The 25,600-nt window shown below is 29.5% G+C and overlaps 1 protein-coding gene across 4 annotated transcripts in view; it reads right to left on the reverse strand.

Annotated features, from left to right (window-relative positions):
• The window catches only part of LOC149894598 (uncharacterized), a 36,427-nt gene extending 13,555 nt beyond the window's left edge, over positions 1–22,872 (reverse strand). For 2 of the 4 annotated variants that reach the window (XM_090088183.1, XM_090088165.1), the window contains exons 1-5: positions 22,693–22,872; positions 22,516–22,584; positions 857–1,070; positions 376–595; positions 222–282 (exon numbers count right to left, since the gene is read on the reverse strand). In XM_090088183.1, the coding sequence (XP_089944309.1) occupies positions 222–282; positions 376–595; positions 857–1,070; positions 22,516–22,584; positions 22,693–22,732 (604 nt within the window). In that variant the 5' untranslated portion in view covers positions 22,733–22,872. The remainder of the gene's footprint in view (positions 1–221; positions 283–375; positions 596–856; positions 1,071–22,515; positions 22,585–22,692) is intronic. The other 2 variants (XM_090088172.1, XM_090088178.1) reach the window with 2 other exon arrangements.
• Between the last annotated feature and the right edge of the window lie 2,728 nt (positions 22,873–25,600).

A 25,600-nucleotide genomic window follows, 5' to 3' on the forward strand; every position in this document is an offset into this window, starting at 1 on the left:
TTTTCCGATACATTTTTTTTTGGATCAAATCAATCCGTAAGTAATTTGAACCGTTTAGCATAGATAATTCGGTGCACAATCCGTGAACCGACAAACAGTAACGAATCGGCGGTCTCTAGAAATTATGATGATAATTATGGCTTTAGTGGTTGTGGCTATAGTGATATTAACATTAATTGCTAGGGCAACAATGATAGAATATTTAAAATGCATTTATTTACCGTTTTCAGCTTTTTCAACAAGATTTTTACACTCGCTTTTAACAAAAACGTTTGATTTCTGCTGCAAGAGAGAAATTCTCATTTACTATTTGACAATTTTATTTGTTTATAATAAGAGGCTAAAATTAGTAATAAGACTCAATAACACGCTTACCTGGTTTACCTCATTTTCAAATGATGGGCGAACGTGTTGAGAATAATCACCAACATTTGCATTTGGACGGTATCTACAAACCACAAAAATGAGCTGCTTTGTGTTATTACGACAGGTTCCACATCCTACATATTTTACATCATCCCCAACTATCTGAGTGAAAGCGCTAGCCTTCACGTGAGCATTTGCACGATTAGTGTTGTTCTCACCAGTGTTATACCTATCAAGTAATAACACAGAGTTTTTTAAGCTGTATTTAACTTGTAACGACAAAATATTCAAACTGCATTTATCTTCAGAAACATATTTCTTTTTCTTTTATTTTAAAAACGGAAAGAAAAGCAAAGACGTCAAAATGTTGAGTGGCCGTTTATGTTTTAATAGTGGTGGCACTTTGTAATACATTAGTTGCTTGGATTTTTCTGTCACCAGAAATATAAAAAATAACAGGTTATCGAACTAAACTGTCTAAACATTTTACCAGTGATTGACGACGTTTAACAAAGTAAATTGATCGTAGATTTCACTTTTAAAAATGTTTTCGCTGTAATCTAATGTCTGTGGAGAGAACTTCATGAGTCCGTATTTAGAAAGGTTGTAAGCCCACTCCAGGGCACTTTCTGCTAGTCTTTCATCCCACTGCACGAACGAAACGTTATGAATTTTTCTGTACTGATTATGCGATGACAGCAAAACTAAAAAAAAATTAAACTTATCCAAAATAAAAAAAAAACTTAAAGTTTTTGATGCAATCTCTTTAAAATATTAACTTTAACAAATTGAAAACATTTTGCAAAAGGTTTTAAAATCTAAATTCAGGGCCGATAACTTGAACTATTCTAGTGTGATCTCCTAAAGCATCTCTCAACCGCTTCCCCTTTCTATCATTAGGAAAGGTTTTGAAATCAGTTTTTCTCGGATTCTCGGATAAAAGACTTTCAGTTTCATAACAAGTGACTATCCGGAATAATGACCCATGGGATTTTTGAAATTTATTAAGAACCACATCATTATTGAAATCAATAATTCGTTTATTGCTTCAAAGCAAAGATATCTTGAAATGCAGTAAAGCATTTAGAAAAAATTCATCTTTAGGTTGATCACAAAATTTTCTCAATTAAAAGAAGACGTCCTCTTGGACGACAGCTTTTGTAAGATTTCTTGATGTCACACCCCAGCATTTAGCGGATTTAGTTGATGTCCACCGCAGTTTTTCCCTTCTTACGCTGTTCGAATTTCATAATTGTTTAAAGTTATTTTAATCGGAAAAAGTTGTCGCACATGTCGCTGGATTCATGTTTTTTGGGACAAAACCGAGTCTTTTTTTTGATACCTTTCCATTACACTTTTCGGATTCTAGGCAGAAGTGTTTTTTTTTTTAATCTTTTTCTTTAAGTCTTTTTTTTAAACATTCATGGAAAACTTTTCATAGTTCGAAATTCATATTTCCGTTCGTAAAAAATAGCTGAGTTTTGAAATCACACAAATAGATGGCTTGCAAAACCATAACCTTCTTACCAATCTTCTTGATTTTAATTGCTTTTATCAAAACGTCAGGATTTGTTTCTTTTGGGATTATATAAAATTGCTGGGTTGGGAGTGTGAAACGAGTTTGCAGTAGGTTTCGTCATTATTTGTAAGGCACGTTTGATTTTCTTGAAGCTATTTTCGTAACAATTAAAAACCGTCTTTTTTGGCATCTGCCGAATTTTTTATGGAAATTATTTACCTTCCACATGCTTTTGTACAAAGATGTTTTGACAAAATTATAAAGTACAAAATCAACTCAAAATTTTCGGTTTCCCAAATCAAATATACTTTCCTCTTTTAATTACTTCTTTACACATAGTAAACCAATTTGTTTTAGCAGTTAAAAATTTCCGTTAAAAAACGGAAAAATATTCTGTTACTTGCACGGAAAGTATACGTATATCCATGTATGGGATGTGCGGATACATTATATACGGAAACTTTCCGTATCTGCGGCTAAATTTTTAAAACGGAAGTTTCCGTTGTATTAATAACTGCAGTTATATACAGCATGTTAAACCGCCATAAGTGATGATTTTTCAAACTTATTTTTGGGTACACATTTAGCTTTAAATAGAAATAGAAATATTTATAAAAGTTGACAATTGTATCTTCTTCGATTATTTACTGAAAAACTTGTAATGCTTTTATCAAAAGTTGGATTTCACTATAGATATGATATTTGTAATATAATTTTTTATAAAATATAATAATATTATATATTATTTTATATAAATATTTATATATACAGTTGAACAGAATTTAATTGTACAAAGTAATTTTTGCATTTTATTTTGCTAAAACTTGCTTTAATCTTGATTAATAATGAAAATAACTGAACCAATTTTTTTTAAATTTATTATGGCTATTTCTTATTTATAATTAATCAGTAAAAATATAAGAAAATGTGTTTGCTATACAATTTTTGATTTTTTACTTACAGACGTATCAATTTGCATGCACAACAATTAATTGTACAAAACTGTTTTATTATTTGTTATGAATGTTTATGGTTTTTTTAAATTATAAAATATCAATTTTATTATTGAATTTATATTTCTAGAATATTATTTTCAACAATTATTTACATTTTTGATAAATAAAGGTCATTAAAAACTCTGTTCATCGAACATTATGGCACCCAAAGGTAAGTATTTAAATACTACTCAACGAAAACTTGTTGTAGACTTGGTTAAACAAGGAAATACTTATAGAAAAGTTGAACAACTTACAAATATTCTATTTACAACAGTTGCAGCCATTGTAAATAAATACAAACAATATGAAACGTTTGAAATTCGAACTGGACGAGAGCGAAAGCTGAAGACAACCTCACGAGATGATAGAGAAATTTTAAGAATCATTAAAAAAAATCGGTTTGAAAGTGCAAAAAATATAGCAAATCATCTAAAAAGTTTAACAGGAAACACAATTTCACTAACATCAATTAGAAATCGCATTCATAAAGCAGGGTTTAGTGGATGTATAGCTCGGAAAAAACCGTTTTTAACAAAAATCATATGAAGAGAAGAATGAATTTTGCAAAAAAGTATTATTTAATGCCAGCATCATTTTGGAAAAAAGTACTTTGGTCTGATGAATCCAAGTTTAATTTTTAAAAATCTGATGGTGCACAGAGAGTTTGGCGAAAGAGGGGTGAAGCATTTAATTTGAGTTGCTAAAAGTCTTAGGTTAGGAAACAGTTTTTTGTTTCAACAAGACAATGATCCAAAACATACTGCTAAAAAAACTAAAACTTTTTTTGATGAAAATGGTATAAATGTTTTAGAATGGCCTTCACAGAGCCCAGATTTAAATCCAATAGAGCATTTATGCACTTTATTAGATAAAAAAAATAGGTAATAGAGCATTTACGAAAAAAGAAGATTTAAAGAAAGCTGTTGTTAAATCATGATCTAATATTGACAATAATCAAATCAAATGTCTGGTAGAATCGATGCCGAAACGCTTGTTAAATGTAATTAAAGCAAAAGGAGGACTAACTAAATACAGCGGAGAAAATAGAATTAGCCTCACCATGTACTGATCAAATATTTTGTAAATCTGTAAACAAGTTTGTGCGGTACATCTTTTGTATCCACACACATATAGTTATTGTTACAAACAACAACTTTTTAGATTATAATATAGCATAATTAAATTGCGGTACATTTGATAAAACCATAAAATGTATAATACTTGATATTTGCGGTAACAAATAGAATTAGCCTCATCAATAATTATTTTCAGTTTACTTGTATATTTTGATCTGGTGATACGCGTTTGTGACTTAGTTTTTTATTATTATTTGTAAGTTAAACAAAGACTGTGAAATCAGTGCTCATAAAGTTTTTAACATTTGGTTTTTGATACCTTAATTTAAAATGGGACGTGGTAAGCGCTTAACGAATGATGAATTAGCAGTAATCAAAGCATACAAAGATACAGGCTCATCTAATCGGGAAATTGCAAAGAAAATTAAAAGATCTCCAAAAGTGGTTAATAAATACTTCAAGATTGGCGTTAATTATGGAGCTTATAAGGGAAGTGGTGGCAAACGTAAAATTAATAATCGTACTAAACGAGTATTTGTACGTAGTGCTGCTGCTCAGCACATGATTGCATCTCAAGTTCGTGCTGATTTACAATTACCTGTATCTGTTCAACGTGTGAGACAAATCTTACATGAAGATCCAAACACAGTTTGGAAAAAGCGTAAACCAAAACCAAAGCTTACTGCTCGTTATAAAAAAGTTAGATTACAATTTGCGAAAGAACACATGTCTTGCCAAGAAGAGTGGCATCAAGTTCTCTTTAATGATGAAAAAAAGTTCAATCTAGATGGTCCTGATGGCTATCAATATTATTGGCACGATCTTCGAAAAGAGAAAGAAACTCGGATGAGTCGTAACTTTGGGGGTGGAAATGTTATGGTTTGGGGTGCTTTTTCCTTTGCTGAAAAACTTCCACTGGCATGGATTTCAACAAAAATGAATTCACAGGACTCATTGACTTATTAGAAATAAGTTTACTTGAAAATGGTGAGGATTTGATGGGTGAAAAATTCACTTTCCAACAAGATAATGCTGCTATCCATAATTCAAAGCTTACAAAAGCTTGGTTCAGAGAAAAAAATATTCACGTAATGGAATGGCACGCACGTAGTCCAGATCTTAACCCAATTGAAAATCTATGGGGAATACTTTCTAGAAAGGTTTATGAATGAGTAAAATATCAATAGAAACTATCCGAAATCTTGTGACTAGTACATCAAACCGCATATTTGAAGTCGTTAAAAGTTCAGGAAGCAATACTAAATACTAAATGAGCGTAAAAACAAAATATTTTCTTTATTTTTTTGTATATAACGTTAATGAGGCTAATTCAATTTTCTCCACAAATTGAATACTTTTAATTTTTTTTTCCATTTGTAATTAATTAAACATACCAATTTATAAACTTTTTAGTTGAAGTAGAAGTAATAAAAAATAAAGTAGATTTCATAATTGTTTCACTGCGTTTTTTGTTAAATTATTACAAAAAATAATGGTGAGGCTAATTCTATTTTCTCCGCTGTATTAAAGTATATTAATAAAATACAAAAACTTGAAACTGTTTCTCAGTTATTTTAATAAACTAGTATTTTTTCTTAGCTTTAACCTATAAAGTTTTTCTTGAACAATTATTTTATGTGCAAGTGTTTTTATCCCCTTCTTTTTGTTTCGAATTCTTAACCAGGTAATTCAAAAGCATAAAGACAAACTTTTTAATTTTTTTGAAGGTTTTTTACCAAATAAATGATTAGAGAAAAAAAAAGTTCTTTATAATTACTGCTTGATATAGTATTTTTATTATTATTATTATTATTATTATTATTATTATTATTATTATTATTATTATTATTATTACTATTATTATTATTATTATTACTATTATTATTATTATTTTTATTATTATTATCATTATTATTATTATTATTATTATTATTATTATTATTATTATTATTATTATTATTATTATTATTATTATTATTATTATTATTATCATTATTAATATTATTATTATTATTATTATTATTACTATTATTATTATTATTATTACTATTATTATTATCATTATCATTATTATTATTATCATTATTATTATTATTATTATTATTATTATTATTATTATTATTATTATTATTATTATTATTATTATTATTATTATTATTATTATCATTATTATTATTATTATTATTATTATTATTATTATTATTATTATTATTATTATTATTATTATTATTATTATTATCATTATTAATATTATTATTATTATTATTATTATTATTATTATTATTATTATTATTATTATTATTATTATTATTATTATCATTATTATTATTATTATTATTATTATTATTATTATTATTATTATTATTATTATTATTATTATTATTATTATTATTATTATTATTATTATTATTATTATTATTATTATTATTATTATTATTATTATTATTATTATTATTATTATTATTATTATTATTATTATTATTATTATTATTATTATTATTATTATTATTATTATTATTATTGTTATTATTATTATTATTATTGTTATTATTGTTATTGTTGTTATTATTATTGTTATTATTATTATTGTTATTGTTATTATTGTTATTGTTGTTATTATTATTGTTATTATTATTATTGTTATTGTTATTATTGTTATTATTATTATTATTATTATTATTATTATTATTGTTATTATTATTATTATTATTATTTTTATTATAGTAAAAAAAAATTTTTTTATTCAGCTCTTAGTTTCTCCTTCCGAAGGTTCACCAGGAAAAACTAATAAACTGCTCTTTTCTTTAACTATAAGTATATATATATATGAAGGGCTTTTTGTGAAACAATGACAAGCCACAAAAACAAATATACGAGAAAAATGACTTTTAAGTTTTATTTAGATCTATAAAATCAGTGCTTACCTATTATTCTCTCAAATTTATACATCATAAAAATACTAATGGATATTATATATTGGACAAAAAAAATAAATAAAAATGCAAAGTGATATGGAAAAAATAAATTTTATTGAAAAAAACTGTGGCTTGTAACACTATTGCGAAAATAGTGTTACAAGCCACAGTTTTCTTCAGTCTCTCCAGTCATGTTTGATATAGAAAACCTTAGTATTTTCTGCATTAAAATGATAGGAAACTGCGTTACCGAAATCTAATCTTTTACCATCGTTTACATGTGTAGTTCTTTTAATATTTGCAAGAATAGGGGCAAAATTTTAAAAATCTGTTACTTCAAACGGTGTTTTTTTGTTTGCTTTGCTAATAATATCGTGCCATTCTCTTGGAGAATAAATTTGTGGTGCATATTTTCTATGACGTTTTTCTACAAGAGCAAAGTCTCTATACCGAAGGAAGATGAGTATGGCCACTTATAAGAAAATTGTGAGTTATACTTTTAAATTTTTTCTCTTTTACCAACTGTAAGCAGAGAGCTATCAGTAGTCAATTTTTGTTTTGTCCGGGACAATTATCAGTAAAGATTATTAAATCATCTTCTTCAGTTATTTTGCTTAAATACTTTAAAAGAATGGATGCTATTCATCACTTCCTTTTCTTGCTATATTTTCTGTCCATAGAAACATGTGACCCTTTCCCGCTGTGCAATCATGTATGCTTAAATTATAAATCTATATTTTTCTACAATAAAATGCATGACCAGTTGTTAATTTCGGAAGTGGCAAAGCCTGTTGTAAATCGAAAGTTATTACTAATTTTCTATTGTTGTTTTTTGAAACTGCCGTTTCCAATTTAAGCTTTTCTTGTATAGCCTTTGCATTATGGAGTCTAAGTTCATTTTGTAATTGAATCAACTCTTGATCGTTGGCAACTATTCTTTCTGGCTCTATTTTAATATTGAGTTGATCACAAGTTTTGCAGGTGTCCGATTTTGGTAATTTAAAACCAATATTGTATTCTGAACAAAAAATTTTTCTATAAGTATGCTCTAAAACTGGTATAGTATTTTGTTGTATACACCAGGGAAGATAATAATCCGAATAAAGACTTGATATGGTCATATCGCAGTTCAAGTATTCTTTGCGTAAATTTTCAGTTCTATTATAATGATATTTTGGAATTAAATTTATATGGTTTCTAACTCCTGCTTTTTTTTCTTCACTCACTTTATTGGGTTGTAGCATGTTTTCCTCTTTTATCTGTCTTTGGAATGGAGATCCCTTTTATCTTTTTTTAAACAATGTTGTTCAATCTGCTTTTTAGTTGTTGCAATCCATGAACATTTAAGAATTCATTTTTACATACTTTAATGCTCTGGCCATTAACGTTAATAAAATAATTTGCGTTTTAATTTCTACTAGACTCATTTTTTTTTGTTTATGTCTGTAAAACCTTTTCTTCTGAACGATATTTACGCATCCAAATAGATAACTGTTCAGTAAATCCCATAACCCTTAATTCCAAAATTCTTCAAAAATTTTTATTTCAGAACCCCCTAATTTTTCCCTACATTTATTTTTACAGCCACAAGGTGATCCTAAAGTTCTAGCCGGAACTAACTTTTTTGTTTTATCACTAAAATGTTCGTGACCCAGATTTCGTCGTGTTTTTCTTTTTATTCTTAAATAAGTGCTTTCATTTTTTTGTCTCCTGCGACTCTTAGGATTAGGTTCCGGTGTTTCGACTCTAACTCTCTTGTAGGCTGTTAATTTAGGATATTCAACAGAGTCTGTAACATCAACAGATTTGTTTGGGGTGTTACTCTAAAATAAATATACAACAATATAACAAGCCACAATATTGAACTATTTTGCTTGTATTATAATATTAAGTGGAACATAATAACAAACCACAAAATAAAAATAAATGTTTACCTATTGATTTGAAGCTATATTTTCAATTTCATCAGGGACATAGTCTTTATCAGCATCACTATCATCAAAATCACTACTTGTAGCACTATTATCACTGATATTTTTTATTAAATCAGCAGAAACTGTTTTAACGTGTTGATGTTTCTGCGCCATTTTGTATGGCAAGTAATTGTATAACCTCAAAATATCCTAATTAACACATTTTGCAGTAAGATAATTTTATAATCATAGCTCCAATTTTAAGAATTATGCCTTAAGATCTTTTTGGCTATTGCGTATACTATTTATGATTATAAAAATGACAATAACTTATTTTTGAAAAAAGTGTGGCTTGACCTCGTTTCACAATAAGCCCTTCATATATATTATATATATATATATATATATATTGCAATATATTGCAGTATACCATGCAATATATATTATAATATATATTGCATGGTATACATGCCATATATATATATATATATATATATATATATATATATATATATATATATATATATATATATATATATATATATATATATATTAGGGTGATCCAAAAAAACCTTTTTTTTACTTTTTGTTATTCCTAAGGTCTAAATGTGTTCATTTATGAAAGAAAACATTGTACCAAAAAAATCAGCCAAATTGGTTAATATTTAGAGGTCGCGCTGGGGCGATCTTTATACCCCTCTAAAATTGGAATTTTCAAAAGTTCAGTAAAATATTGACCTTCGTTTTCTGTGCACATTTCAGTTATTTACCGTTCGATTTTAATAAAATAAAAACGAAAATAAAGCTCTTATTACGCATAATAATTTTTGTTAAACAACATTTCCTTTTTAAATGCATATTTAAGCGGCAAAATAAATTGCAAACTAAGCCAAATTTCATTATATTTTATTATATTGGTTTATTATATGGTTTAGTTCAGTTCGAGACTTTATCGAGAGCGTTGTGATTCCTGAAATAAAATTACAATAGTTTATCTATTTTGCTTGACTAATAATATTAATTACAGTATTTTAAGAAAGTGATATAATTGCGAGTTTCAACGAAACTAATTTTGTTTGGAAATATAGGTGACAACAAAAAATATTTTCATTCATACACTGTATTAAAGAAATTTTAAAATGGCTGCAGTCGCAAAGTCAACACGCAGTTCTACAGCAAAATGGTTACTTGGTCAACCAATATCAATGCTTTCCCATCTTAAGCTTTCAACGATTTTGGAAGTATTAAAATGTTTTTTCTTCCACCATGAGGTGAAAGGATTGAGTATACATGAAAGTTCGGTAGTTATCAAATCAACTTGTGAAATTTGGGAAAAAGCTAAAATCACTACAATTCGAAAGGATAATGCAGTTACAAGGCTTGAAAAATTTCATAAAGAATATACGGATCTATTAAAAGACAGAAATAAGAAATCAGCTGTTGCTAGAAGCAAAGTAACAGACTTTGAAAAGAGAATTGTGAAACTTTTTGATATTGCGCCAACTAATGTTTTTGATTTGATAAAAATTGCTGAAGATCGCGATTTCCTCATAGATCAACGAGATGATAGAAACATGGTCTTGGGTTCCATTGATAAAGATGATGCAGAGAAAGAAGAAAATAAAGTTTGCAGAGAGATAAGTTTGGATAAACGTTTGCAAAAAGAAGCGTTAAGGAAACAACGCTCTGAAGAAGTAGTTGTTCTTGAGAATTCAACTTCGCCTTCAAGTTCTGCTAGTAGCGATCATGATGATACCGTAGTTTTGAAAGGAAAAGATGATGTTGCAGAAAGCTCCGGTCTGAAAAGGAAGCGTTCTATAAAAAAAATTATTACCCCTGAAGTTGTCGCTTCCTTAGATAGAGGAAAAGTAAGCAATCGTGTGGCAATGCGAACTATAGCAGCTACAATGCAAAGTTTAGGAGCTCCCATTGAAGAGTTCTCTATATCTGTTACTACTTTTCATAGGGCAAGAACTGATTATCGTGAAACTCATTACAATGAAACGAAAGAAAATTTCAAACCGGATGTACCTCTCGTAGTTCATTGGGATGGAAAAATGATGGCAGACATCGATGGAAGTGGAAATGTTGAGCGTTTGTCAGTTTTAGTAACAGGGCGTGGTTTTGAAAAACTTCTGGGAGTGCCAAAACTTTCTGATTTAAAAGGAGAAGCCATTGCTGCTGCAGTTGTAGCCTCCCTCCATGAATGGGACGCTTCGAATCTTATTAACAATCTCTGTGGCATGTCGTTTGATACCACAGCTAGCAATACAGGATCTGAGAAAGGTGCTTGTAATTTACTTGAAGAAAAATTAGGAAAAGAATTATTGAATTTAGTTTGTCGTCATCACATTACTGAAATTGTTGCAGGATCTGTGTTCAAAATTTATTTTCCAACAACGTCCGGACCAGATGTTGCTATTTTCAAACGATTTAAACAAGCCTGGAAAATTATCAAGAAAGATGATTTTAGCCCAACAGTGCAAGATGAAGAAGTTGAAAGATATCTTTCAAACGTCTCGATTGAAAAAAAATCGTCTATAATTAATTTCTTAAAAAAATGTTTGCAAGACTCATAACCACGAGATAATTATAAAGAACTTCTTGAATTATGTCTAATATATTTAGGAGAGCAATCTCCTAGTGGAATAAGATTTAAAGCACCTGGAGCCTTCCATCATGCTCGGTGGATGGCAAAACTTATTTATTCAATTAAAGTATGGTTATTTAGAGATCAGTTTAAAATGGTGCAACATGAATTAAACGCAGTAAGAGATATTAGCATGTTTGCTGCGTTAATATATGTTCGACAGTGGTTTACTGCACCACTCAGTACCTCGGCCCCATTTAATGATTTAGATTTTCTAAAAAATATTGAGGAATATCGTGAAATGAATGAAAATATAGCGACCGCTGCAACCAAGGCAATGAAGTGGCATCTATGGTATTTAAGTGAAGAACTTATATCTTTGGCCTTTTTTAGTGATGATGTAGAGATTGAAGTTAAAAGAAAAATGATAACTGCCCTTCAGCGTCAATGCGTAGACAATAATAGGCCATCAAAGAAATTAGCAGATATTACAAATGTAAGGAGTAAATCCCTTGAGGACTTTTAACGTGTAAATCACTTTCATTTTTTAATTTCTTAAATATTGACATTTCCTTTCTTGAAGAAGATCCTTCAAATTGGAAAAACAATGAGTCGTATGCCGACTCTAAAGACGTAGTTAAAATCGAACGGTAAATAACCGAAATGTGCACAGAAAACGAAGGTCAATATTTTACTGAACTTTTGAAAATTCCAATTTTAGAGGGGTATAAAGATCGCCCCAGCGCGACCTCTAAATATTAACCGATTTGGCTGATTTTTTTGGTACAATGTTTTCTTTCATAAATGAACACATTTAGACCTTAGGAATAACAAAAAGTAAAAAAAAGGTTTTTTTGGATCACCCTAATATATATATATATATATATATATATATATATATATATATATATATATATGGCATGTATACCATGGAATATATATTATATCTCTCTATAATACAGAGAAGGAGATTATACATAGACTATATTATATATATACTATATAAAATATAGTTTGAGAGATATTTTTTCAAATTTTTTTAAATAATTTTTTATGTTGTTTTATGAAAATAAAAAATAACTAATGTAAAACATTTCTATATTAAAATAACATTAGCAAATAATATTTCTGATTTGTTTTCAAAAATTTTTCTATTTTCAGAATAATATTATTATAATTTGTATATGTCATTATGCTTTTGTGCAGTTTATGTCAGTTTAAGTCTACTTCTTTGCAGTATTATACACAACATTACAGTGTACACAGTTGTGCATATAAGATTCCATGCGGAACTATTGGATGCAAAAAATCATTTAATACTTTCAGAGCTTTTACTACACATATACATTGAATCCATGATGTTAACAATATTACAAAATCAATAACCTTGTTAATATAGAAAAGATAGGAATATGTTCAGTTGTGACTTGCCAAGTTGAACTTCCTTTTAATGAACTTATCATTTAAAACTACATACACTACCAGACATGAATTTTTATACAAGAAAAACTGTAACGAAAACATTTAGTTCTTAATAAATGATGAAAGAAAATATTTTGAGCTGATATTTTATAATTAAATATTTGATAGTCTAGGTTGAAAAATTTTTTTATAAAATGGAAATTTTTATTTCTCCATTTTTCATATACTTTATACTAAGAATAGTCGATGGTTATAATTTCTATGATGCTTTTACTCTAATGAATGCATAAGACAAATACCTTTATTTGACTTGATGTTAAAAAAATTATCATGTATTATCACTTAACATTATTATTACTTAAGCTGAAAAACAAATTTGTGAAAATGATGATAATTGTAACTGTTGTAATGAACCAATTTATTTTTGGCAATTTTATCTAATTCTTCACTCTCCATTTAATTCGCTTGAGCAAATTTTAAGTTTCAGTTTTGATGAATTATAATTCTTACTATGTTATAACTATTTTTGCTATTTCAGATTATTTGGAATGTCTCAGAGACGGAAGTGCTGCGGGAGGTTTATGTTTAAAGGAGATGATCGTTCCATTACACACGGCGTAATTTTCCAGAAGGACAGCTAACAGCATAATTTACCCTGACTTACCATCAGCGATAAGACTGAGAGCATATGATGAGGGAGAAGAGCCTCCTGTGTTTTCTTCTGATCTTCTCGATGTTGTTTTGAGTGATGATCATGATGTGCAGAACATGAAGAAGAGCGATGAAGATGATGATTGGCTGCCTAACGACGAGCCGAAGTCTATCAGCCAGAGACAGCTGGACTTGTTTGTTAGGAGACTTGGCCTGTCCAAACAGATTGCGTGTTTTGCTGGTTCAATGCTAAGAGAATTCGGTGTCCTTGCAAAGGAAACGAGAACGTCTGTTTATGAGACAAGAGACGCAGCTTTCGTGCCATTTTTTTAAGAGAAGTGAAGACAATAACTTTAAATTTTGCTGTGATATTCCTGGTTTGTTGATGAAGATGGGTATCTATACACAAGTGGAGAATGACTGGTGGTTGTTTATCGATGGCAGCACAAGAAGTGTAAAGGCGGTCCTTTTGCATAATGAGAACTCATATCCAGCCATCCCGACTGCTTACTCAATTACAGCAAAAGATTCTTATGAAACTATGAAATCTATTTTCCAGCTTGTTCGTTATGACACATTTCAGTGGAGAGTTTGATCGGATCTGAAAGTTGTAGGTCTGCTGACAGGTATGCAAGGAGGTTACGTGAAATACACATGCTTCATATGTTTGTGGGATAGCCGCGCTAAACATGAGCATTACATCAAGAATGAGTGGCCAGCACGAGGCAATGCGACCCTTGGTGTTCACAATTTTTGCAATGAGCCACTTTTTCAGTCTGACAAAGTTATTACACCTCCATTGCACATAAAGCTTGGCCTGTTTAAGAGTTTTGTTAAGGCCTTACACTCTGACGGCGAACCGATGAAAATCATAAAGGAGACCTTTCCAAAACTGCCACTTGCAAAAGTTAAGGAAGGAGTATTCGTTGGACCAGACACTCAAAAACTTTTGAAAAGCCAACAGTTTATTGATTCCTTGTCCCCGATTGAGCTCAGAGCATGAAAAGCTTTGAAAAACTGTGTGGAGAACTTTCTGGGTAAGTATCTGAAAGTTTCTTCTTTGTACTCATTTATTCAGACAAGCACCGGTTGGACGGCTATAAAGACATCATCTCAGAACTGTTATCAGCCTTCAAAGAAATGAATGTGCACATGTCCCCAAAGATTCACTTTTTGCATAGCCATTTGGACATTTTCCCCAAGCCCTTTGAGAGAAACATTACAGACGAGAATGGAGAACGTTTCCCCCAAACGATTTCAACTATTGAGCATCGCTACCATGGGTGCGCCGATGAGAGAATGACGGCTGACTTCTGCTGGCTGACTTATAATCCTGTTTAGTTTGTTTTTTGTCAATTATACACTCATATACCTTAACAACATCGCTTAGTTTTATTACAAAAGTGGGAAAACCGGTACCTCTAGTTTACCAAAAAATGGTTCGACCCAGACAAATGGCTATGCATTTGGTCTTCAGGGCCATCCAAACAACATTATTTTCGTTTCAAACCTCTTGTATAAAATGAAAAGTGAAAAAATGTCTAGTAGTGATATTAAAAATAAGTTTTCTGTTAAATGCCCATATGAAGAATGCGCTCGCTGTTACAAAGTTATGTCTTCATTCACTGCTCATTTATCCAGGTATCATCAAATCCACAAGATGACGTTTGAGCAAAATCAAATAAATATTTCATTTTCAGAAATTACTCATGATCATTTAAATATTGATGAAAATATTGACGCAAATGAATTTAATAATGACATGATTCATAACATTGGTTTATTTTTATTAAAATTGCAATGCCAATATCATATTCCATTAACAACAGTTCAGTTTATTGTGACTGAAATGTTAAATCTGAACACGTTAAGTCAATATCAAACTGAAAAAATATTAATCATGAAATTGTCAAATTTCATTCCTAAAAAAGATGTACATAATATTATTCAAGCAGTAAAAATGAAAGATCCATTTGTAATTGGATTTTCAAAAGACAAAGGCTTATTTGAGATCAGCGTATATCAGAAAAGAATACCATAGAAAAAATATGAATTTTGTTGGACCCAGGCCCTATCAGAGGGGAAGCCACATAGGCCATATGGCCTGGGCCTCCGATTTTGTTGGGACCTCACAATTTCAAAACACATTTGTTAAACACGAAAATAAATATCAAAGTAATTATTTTAATCTAATTATTCTAAACAATTTAACTTTAGGTTAACTTAAAATAATAAATTAATTTCTTTTTTATAATTACACATTTCCAAACCTAAATTCGACATGATAAAGATTACGTCATGTAATGATGCAATTAACCCTCCGTTGGGCGCGCTTGATCAAATTGATACAATTCAATTACTTTTAACTCGTACGAGTTTTTAAAATATGACTTTTTGTTCTGCTTTTTAGTAGCTTCATTTTTTCTTATATATTTTAGTTGTACTTCATCAAACAAGATTAAATCAATTTGTTTTGAACTGTTTCTTATCATTTTGTATAAAATTGATATATTGCGCTTTTGTAAATTGCGTTTTGTACGTTACATTTTTTAACTTTGAGAATAGTAATACTTTTTTGTTCTGGTAAATATTTTTTAATTTTTAAACATAATTCGTTTTATAAATTTGTATAAGTTCGATTGATGTATAAATTTATTATATTTTCCAATTGCAAAAAATTTGATAGTGGTGCAAATAAAAGGCGGCGGAGAAAAGAATTGGCCGAAGAAGCATGCACCAACTCAAAGAAAATATATTCGTTTTTAAAAAAATCACAAAACACAGTTCAAATTGAACAAGCAAACCAAACTAAAAGTGTGAGTGACAATGGTAACATTGAAAATATAGTTGTTCCAATTGCAGAAGACCCAATTTTGGACCAACAACCAGCAGGAAATTTAAATATTATAAACCAGGAACGGGTTGAAACCGAAATCTCATTACAGGAAAATGCAGGTGAAAATAAAATTCGAGATATGGAAACAGAGATAACTAATCCGATTCATCAAGGTAATCCGTTCAATTTTATTGACATTGGGATTATCAACAAGAACAATTCTTGTCAAGTGAATTCTTTTCTTAAGATTACTTGCTTTGAAATTCCAAATAATATCGTTAAAGACTCTAATCATCATGCATTTCCTTTTCGTTTCTTAAACAAAACTCTTACAAATGGAGAAACATGCAAAAGAGACTGGTTGTGCTGGAGTGTTGAAAAAAAATCTTTGTATTGTGCACCATGTTTCCTTTTGAGCAAAAATGCTGCAAATGTGTCATTTTTCATTGGTTCTGCCGGATGGGGCATCAGTAGAGGTTGGAGAAGATTGAAAGATCGTATTCCGTCGCACAAAAGTTCAATTTACCATAAAGAAAACTATGCTGTATGGAAATCTGCTAGTAGAGCAGCATTATGTGAAACTTCAGTGGATAATTTACTTTTATCAGAACTCAAGACTGAAACTGAAAATTGGAAAAAATTATTCCAACGTATTCTAGATGTTATTATTTTTCTTTCTGAACGTGGATTAGTTCTTTTTGGTTCTAACCAACGAATAGGTGATCGAGCGAATGGAAACTTTTTAGGTATTATTGAGCTTCTTAGCAAATATGACCCACTTTTAGCTGAGCATGTTAAACATGTTCGAGAATCACAACAGTGTAAGCAGCGAATGCAAGCTCATTATCTTTCAACACAAATTCAGAACGAATTTATTGATGTTTGTGGTTCACATGTTCAAACAGCAATCCTCCACGAAATTGTGAAAGCAAAATATTTTTCAATAATAGTTGATGCTACTCCAGATTGCTCCTACAAGGAGCAAACTACTCTGGTTATTCGTTATGTTAAAATTTTAGATAGTTCAAACTTTTCCGTTGAAGAAAGATTTATTTTATTTGACAATTTTTCAAAAAAAAACTGGAAGAGAAATCGCTGCTCGAACACTAGAAATATTGAAAACTTTGAAGGTGGATTTCGAAGCCTGCATTGGTCAAGCTTACGACAACGGTGCTAATATGGCTGGAAAGTATAACGGGATGCAAGCGGTTTTGATACAACAAAATCCAAGCTGTATGTTTTCTAGCTGCGGAAATCACTCATTAAATTTAGTTGGTGTCGATTGCATTGAATCATACAAAGAAGCAGTAACGTATTTTGGAACAATTCAGCAAAAGTACAATTTATTCAGTAGCAGTCCTCAAAGGTGGGAAATTTTAAAACAACATCTTCCTGTTTCGTTGCATGGAATGTCCAAAACAAGATGGTCAGCACGGATTGATGGTGTTAAACCAGTTGCACAACATTTGAACTCAGTAAGAAGTGCTTTAAATGAACTTGGGGTGCTACATTTAACAGCCCAGGCTAAAATGGAACTCAATGCTATTCAAAAGTATATTTCCAAATTTGATTGCATTTTGATGTCGTCTATCTGGATGAAGCTACTCACAATGATTCATCAGACAAATCTAATCATCGAAGCACGCCAAGCCACTCTTGATATTGAAAAGGATAACATTGAAAATCTATGTAATGACATTCAAAGGTTGCGTGAACAGTTTGATAAGATTTTAAATGAGTCAAAATTTGTTGCAAGAAATATTGGTGTTTCATGTGAGTTTTAACTAATCGTCATTTTCCAAGTGAAGATGATGCTGAGTTGTATTTCAAAATCAATGTATATTTCGTCATCATTGACTCAATTCAATCTGGCCTCACGCGACGATTTCAGTCGTTACAAGGAATTTGTAAACTTTTTGAATTTCTCTGGCAGTTTAAAAATTTGAGTGACGAAGATCTTGTATTGGCTGCTCAACATTTTCAGCACAAATATGACAAAGAAATCTCACAAGGACTTGAAAATGAGGTTTTATTTCTTAAAAGAATCTATGGTGCTAATTTTAAACTAGACTGCACACCAAAAAAATTGCTGGAAGAAATACTTGGACTTGGTCTTTCAGGTGTCTTTCCAAACATTACAATTGCATTACGAATTTTTATCAGCTTGCCTGCATCGACGGCTTCGGGCAAAAGCACATTTAATGTTTTAAAGCAGATAAAAAATTATCATCGTTCAACTATGGGGCAGGAACGGTTGAATGGACTTGTTATGTTGAATATAACTTTCGATATTGCACGAAAACTAGATTTTTCAAATATAATTGCTGCATTTTCAGAACAAAAAGCAAGAAAAGCGTTTGTAAAAATTAATTAAAAATAATTCATTCTGCTTTAGTTACTTTTAGTGAATTTCTTTAGATTTCATTTTCAAAATGAGACATTAATTTAACTATTCATTTATAGTGATTTGCAAATAATTACATATCGAAAAAAACCAAATAAAAAAAAACAATTAATAATTATTCATGCATGAATCATTCATTTGTGAAACCTGAACTGTAACATTCACAATAAAGTAACAGTGTAACATTCCACTCATACGTCGTACCTTCTTAATTCCCAGGCCTCCCTAAAAATACGTTTTTAGTAGACAAGCGCGTCTCTTGGCTAGTTGGCTTGATAAAACGTACAAAAAGCGCCACATCTGTGTGTGACGGTCTGTCTAATTTATTGCATTTAGTCTTAAAGTTAGACATTTATCTGGTCCTGATCTATCTGAAGACTTAAATGGCTTTGCATTATCTTGTGTCACTTTTGCGCAAATTTTTCTTTTGGGGCCTCCGATTTTTAACTGGCTGGGGCCTCTTCAAACCTCTGAAAGGCCCTGGTTGGACCTGTAGAAGTTTCTTTAGGAAGAAATCAACATAGTTTTGAATGCTACGCATATTATGTTCCAATAAAAGAAACATTGAAAAGAATTTTTCAAAACTCAAATTTTGTTTCTTTAATCTCTCAACAGGCCAATATCAATTCAAGTTCTTGTGTATATTCAGATTATTTTCATGGAGAAGCATTTTTAAACAACTCTTTTTTTCTGAAGCATCCAAATTCATTACACCTGATTTTATATCAAGATAGTTTTGAAATAGTTAATCACCTTGGTTCCGGAAGAAATAAACATCAAATTTCACCCGCATACATGATTGTTGCGAATTTGCCACCTCATATAAGAACTGTCTTGAATATTATTTATCTTGTGCAGTTATGTTGGGACAAAAATTTGAAGTCTTTCTCTCAAGTTACAATTTTTAAAGAATTAATAAGAGAGTTAAAAAGTCTTGAAGTTGATGGAATTCAAATTTTTATAAAGCAGTATAAAGCTGGTGTTGTTGCCATTTTGGGAGATAATTTAGGTAGTCATTTTTTAGGTGGATATTCACTTGGATTCAATTCAAAAGAAGGCCATATTTTCAGGTTTTGTCTCATGAAAAGCAATGAGCTTCAAACATTACCTTATACAGCTGACATTCGTTCTGTTGAGCATGATAAAAGTTCTATTCTAACAATTAAAGGCAAAACCCGAAGATCGGTTTGTTTTTGGTGTAACAAGAGACTCTATATTTAATAATTTAGATTCCTATCATGTTTGTGCACCAGGTTTACCAGCTTGTATTGCACATAATTTGTTTGAAGGTGTCAATCAATATGATTTAGCTTTAGCAATAAAAAAACTAGTCAAGAATGGTTGCTTTACTTATTTACATATTAATGGTGCAATTAGAAAATTTTCTTTCCGTGGTGATGACAGGGCAGATTGTCCAGCACTATTAATATCTTAAGGGGATAAATTAAAAGGTCATGTTGTTCAAAATTGGGTTTTTTTACGTTTTCGTCCCCTTCTATTAATGGATCGAATTTTAAATTTTAACCATGCTGTGTGGCAGCTTATAATTTTGCTACGACAATTAACAGAGCTCATTTGTGCAAATAAAGTTTCATAATCTCAAGTATTATTTTTTCAACATTTAATTATGAATTCTTTTTTTTATTGGATTCTTCAAAATATCATACATAATCTGTACTGCTCCATTATGTTTACCTGTACTGGTAACTGATGTTTAATAGCAGATTCTAATGACCTGATTTTTACAATTGTAGTTTTTCAGTAAATCAAAGACATGTTCGGCCTAATCAACACTTTTTGAAGATTTAACTTTGCAGAACGCCTAATAAATAACCTTCTAATTTATCTTCATCTGGAGAAGACACACCTATTGCAACTCTCTCACAATATTTCACGAAATTTAGCTCTTCAATAATTTAATTAACTAAGTTTGGTTAACTAATTTTGGTTAACTAAGTTTGGTTAACACTTAATTTCTTTTGAAATCTCTTCCATGTTTTTTTTTTTTTTGAAGACTTTGACAATGAAATACTATTTAGGTGAAAAGCTTTAAAAACAGAGCAGTTTAGAAATAAATGTGGACGAACAACAGTCATAAATCTTATGGCTGGAATCGATCTTGATTTGATTTGAGTTTTGAATTGAACTTTTTGATTTGAAAATTGAATTTAGAAGAATTTTTTGGCTTTAAATATAAGAAAGTTTTAAACATTTTCTGTCAATCTTCAATACAAAAGAACGTTTTATCATTATTTACAAAATTATCCAACTTTTGTTTTTAAATTCATTTTCATATATCTCTCATATTCAAGTTTAGATGCAAAATTCTTCATCATTACATTACTCAAAACTGAATTTTCAAATTCTAGAACCTTTTATATCTTTTAGTTTTTGCTTTTCATTTTCTTTTAATTTTTGTAAATGTTCTTCTCTTTCTTCTGCCCCCTTATCCTGTTAGCATAATCTTCATCTTTAACTGAATTAACATCCATTTTTTTCTAATCCTTTGATCAAAATAGAAATATGGCTTCGTCTATAGTTTTGTTGTTTCGCATTCAGCTCTTTGTTTTTCAAAACTTTCACTCAAGATATCGAAAGTTTAAAGAAATATTTAATTTAAGTTTTTCTGGACAGCTGTCCAAGTTAAGAGAAAATAGTTTCATATGTTTCAGATATTTGCACCAATTATGAAATTTTAATTCTTTGGTCTTAACGGAGTGCCCAAATACTAGTTGTCTTTCTAGAAGTTTAAACAAAAAATACCTTCAAAGATGAAATGTCTTTTTTTGTTTATTTGAAAGTTTCTTTTTTATTCTCTCTCTCTCTATCATCCCCCATTTCAAAAAAGTATTCCAGAAGTTGTACATTTACATTTCCTCATCATACATTTTTGTGAAGTGTTAAGTTTAAAACTTAAAATGCAAAAAATATTTTTGCACATATTATTTATAAATATAATGAAGAATAAACTACTAATGTTATGTGCAGCTCCACAGAATGGTTATGGTGAACATAAAAAAATTATTTTAAATTTAAACGAATTTATTGGGTATATTTAGTTTTTTGTTAAACATTAATCCAGAATTAACACTCAATCAAAAAAATGAGTCAACCGGCAGTTTTATTTATTTAACACATTAAAAAAGGAGCTTTTTTTTTGGGATCTCGTCAAATAAAATGTTTTCTCAGGTCTTTTACCGGGTATTCTTGGTAAATACTTTATTATATCAAGAAATGCAATCCGTTATTTTCTTAAAAGCGCTAAAATTCAACGCGATTTATCTCGAAACAATTCTAAGGTGGATAACCACTATGTTGCATAGCACCACCCGATTGCTTACTTAAGTCAGATTTCAAAAAAAAATTCCATGAGTAATATTCAAAAGTGATATTTCTATGTAGAGGAACGCAACAAAAGTTTTTTCAACAAAAGAATCTTTCCTTGATCAATCCAATCGTTTTATTGTCTCATTGTATAGATGAAACTAACGCTCTTCCAAATGTGTTTTATAGTCACCACTAGCTTCATTTTGATCAATTTCTCTTTTAAATTATAATTCGGACGTTTACTTACAAGGTATTGAATCGAAAGTAACTTCTGATATTTTCCCGATATTTTAAGATATATTATATCTTAACATAAATATTAGAAAATTAAGGTTTGCAAAAAAAGTCCTTTTAGTATCTTTGTCTTTCTAAAAAGATGCGTAAATGAAATGACATCATTTGTTTCCACAAATTCTATTCATCAAGATTTAATTGTGTTAGCAGTGGTTTATCATAATGTAACAACACTAATTGTATTTATAAAATCATAAATGTCACCTGCTTTATCTTCATCGATATTTATTCCGCATTCATCTTTACTCACAAGCTCTGCCAAAATCACCTCACCTGAGCAAAAGACAATCAGTTTTAATCGTACTTTAACGTAAGACTCAATTACAACGCCAATATTTTGAAATGAAAGTATTCTATAAGTTTATATAATTTGCTGTTTACCTCGAGAAAAGATTGAAAACAACAAGAAAACAAGAAGCATTTTAAAAGTACATTTTTAAAGCAATTGAGTCACATTGTGTCACATGCTTTTTTTGAAGCAACTTTAGAGTATCATGAAAGTTCGGAACAGTTTTACCAATTTTTGCTTGTATGTGACCAGTTTTTTTTAGAATATTATTTGCGTATATTTCTGAAATACTGTCATAATGCGAACCACAGTTGGCTGCACATAAAACAATGTTCAAGTCTTCGAACACGAAGTTATGTGTTTATTGAAAGGCAATGGGAGGATAAAAAAGGTCGTAAAAGTTTTATAATCAGAAAACGAGAAACTATTTAGTTTGAAGTATATTTTATTCTCTGCACCGATTGACTGAGTATTTCACTGAATATTTTATTTCAATCGTTAGTTTTGATATGCTTTTATTATTCTGTAATATTAGTATAATTGCGCGCCAAATCGCCGAAATTTATGGGAAAAGTGAAACATAACTTTCAGAGCTCTATGAAATAGCATGCACTGACTTATTCTATTTTTATCGAATGAAAATTTGTTCTAAAAAGAAGTCTGAAAATTTCAGCTAAAAATATTTTTCGGTTCACAAAAAACTAAATAAATTAAAAAATTTTTTTTTCGAATATAAAACTTGTTTTTATGTCACTTAATTGCGAGAGAAATATCATAACATTATGAGACAATTTTTTTTACATGTTTTTAGAGTTATTTAACAAAGAAAAACACCAATTTTTTGGTTTTTAACTTTCTCACAACTGTTTAAAAAATGCTATGAAAAATTTGATTGAAAAGTTTGTAACTTTTTTTTTTTATTGAAAAAAAAAAATTTCTTTTTAATTAAGGATTTCACTTACAAAATTTACCTCGCTTCGCAAAATTTACCTCAATATATTCAAACTTTTGTTTTCAATAGCATAAAATCACGAACTTTTTAGAAATCAAAAGTGGACTTCAAGCAAGAATAAAATCAACCAATAATGCGAGACTTATGATAATAGTTTTTTTCATTTTCCTTCGTCATATTATAAATCCTCAGTTACAGAATGAAATATTTGAAGCCCTGTAAACTTGCTAAAAATAGGTAACAGGATAAACTATTGCCTTGGAAAACTGGATTCTAATATTTTATATAGCTTTTCTCAATCAACACGGGCCAACTCAATAATAGTCGCATGAATGATGAATATTGAAAAATATTGATGTAGTAAATAAATAAAGCATTTTAAATCCATTTATCTTCTATTACATGTTTTTTTATCTGTGAATTTAAGGGGGTTCTTGTTATTTCAAAGTCCCAATTTTTATTTATCACTCGTTAGACAAGAGTTCTAAGATTCTTCAACTAAATTGTAATTTTTTTTGTTGGTTCAAAATTTTTTCGTGGAAATTAAAAGTCTCAATGGATTTTGCTTTTTTTAAGTTCTTAAGGACAAAAAAAGTCAAAAATTTTTGATAGAAAATTTTTTGAAAAAGTATTTCTCTATAGATTTTACCAACTTTGTAAATAAATTTTTAGTGAATCATAGTGGGGTGCAAAAAAAAAAAAACAAAAAAAAATGTGGCTGTGAAAAATTCAGGACAGAAGAGATATGTTTATATATACACTAACATTTATATAAATAAAATCTTTAAAAATACGGAATATTATGGAGGCATTTAATATTTTAGAAAACAACTAACGGATATAAAAAAGGGATGAATTATTGAAATTGCTGACCAAGGAGAGTCTTATAGAAGCATTTGAAACCGTTTTAAACGGCAAAACTTAACTATTAGTAGATAAGTGAAAAATAAAAAAAAAATGGTAAAATTAAAAGATTTATAAGATTAAGGAGAAAGCCTAAAACTTCAAAAAAATTTTTCTGAAAAGCAATTAAAAAACCATTTTTTAGTGAAATCAATCGCAAAAAAAGATCAAAGTGGTGCATTGAGAACAAAGATTGGACATGTGAACAATGGGCTAAAGCTATTTGGAGCAACGAGTCTCCTTTCGTCTAGTTTTATAATGGTCGATCTCACTGTTGGAAACTAGTTGGGGAAAAATTCAACCCCTAAACATGCAATGCATCCATTAAACATGAAAGAAACATTAATGTTTGAGGTTATTTTAGTGCACACAAAGTAGAAAAACCACTTTTTTACATTTTTCAAATAAAATTTTAACGAGATTAGACCTATACATTAAGACCTATTGATAAAAAGTTAGAAAAAAGCTTTGTAAAATTTCAACGACCCGTGAAATAAAAATTTGATACCAAGTTTAAAGATTTTTCCAAGGTCCTCTTAGATAAACTCTCTTGGGAGTCAAAAGTTTTGAATCAAATTAAAACTTTCATGGGACCTTATTGGTAATGCCACAATTGGTTATTAAAAGCTCAAACGAGGTATCCTTCAGTTTGTCCTTCAGAGTGTGAAAAATGCTCCTCTATACAATCAGCCCAAATATCAGTGGTTGCGACAGCTTCAAATTTTACTTTTTTCCAATATGTTTTTATAAAGTATTTTATTTACTTTACTTTCAACATAAGTTGATATTTGTTTTGAGCTTTTGATCTTTTTAACTTACTAAGGCCATAATTCTATATCTGGCGCTTTAACTTTTCGAGGAGACAACTTTTTTACTCATTTGAGTGCATGGGCTGCACTAGGCGTAAACTTTTCTAAAAATTTAAGAAATGTTCTGGAAAAAAAGATAACTGTCAAAATACTACTCATTGGTTCTACCAGAATCTTACTTTTGTAATTCTGTTACTGTTACGTTAGTTATGAAATTAATTAACCACTTTTTACATAAAAATGGAAATTTAATATGTTTATCAACTTAATAAAACTTAAGTTTAATATAAAGGCACAAATGTATTTAGCAAATGAATATTTTCAACCTCCAGAGTG

Source organism: Hydra viridissima, unplaced genomic scaffold (genome assembly GCF_058129835.1).
Source record: "Hydra viridissima isolate aposymbiotic clone 2 unplaced genomic scaffold, HvirCarnegie_v1 scaffold_1, whole genome shotgun sequence".
In the NCBI taxonomy this organism is placed as follows: domain Eukaryota; kingdom Metazoa; phylum Cnidaria; class Hydrozoa; order Anthoathecata; family Hydridae; genus Hydra; species Hydra viridissima.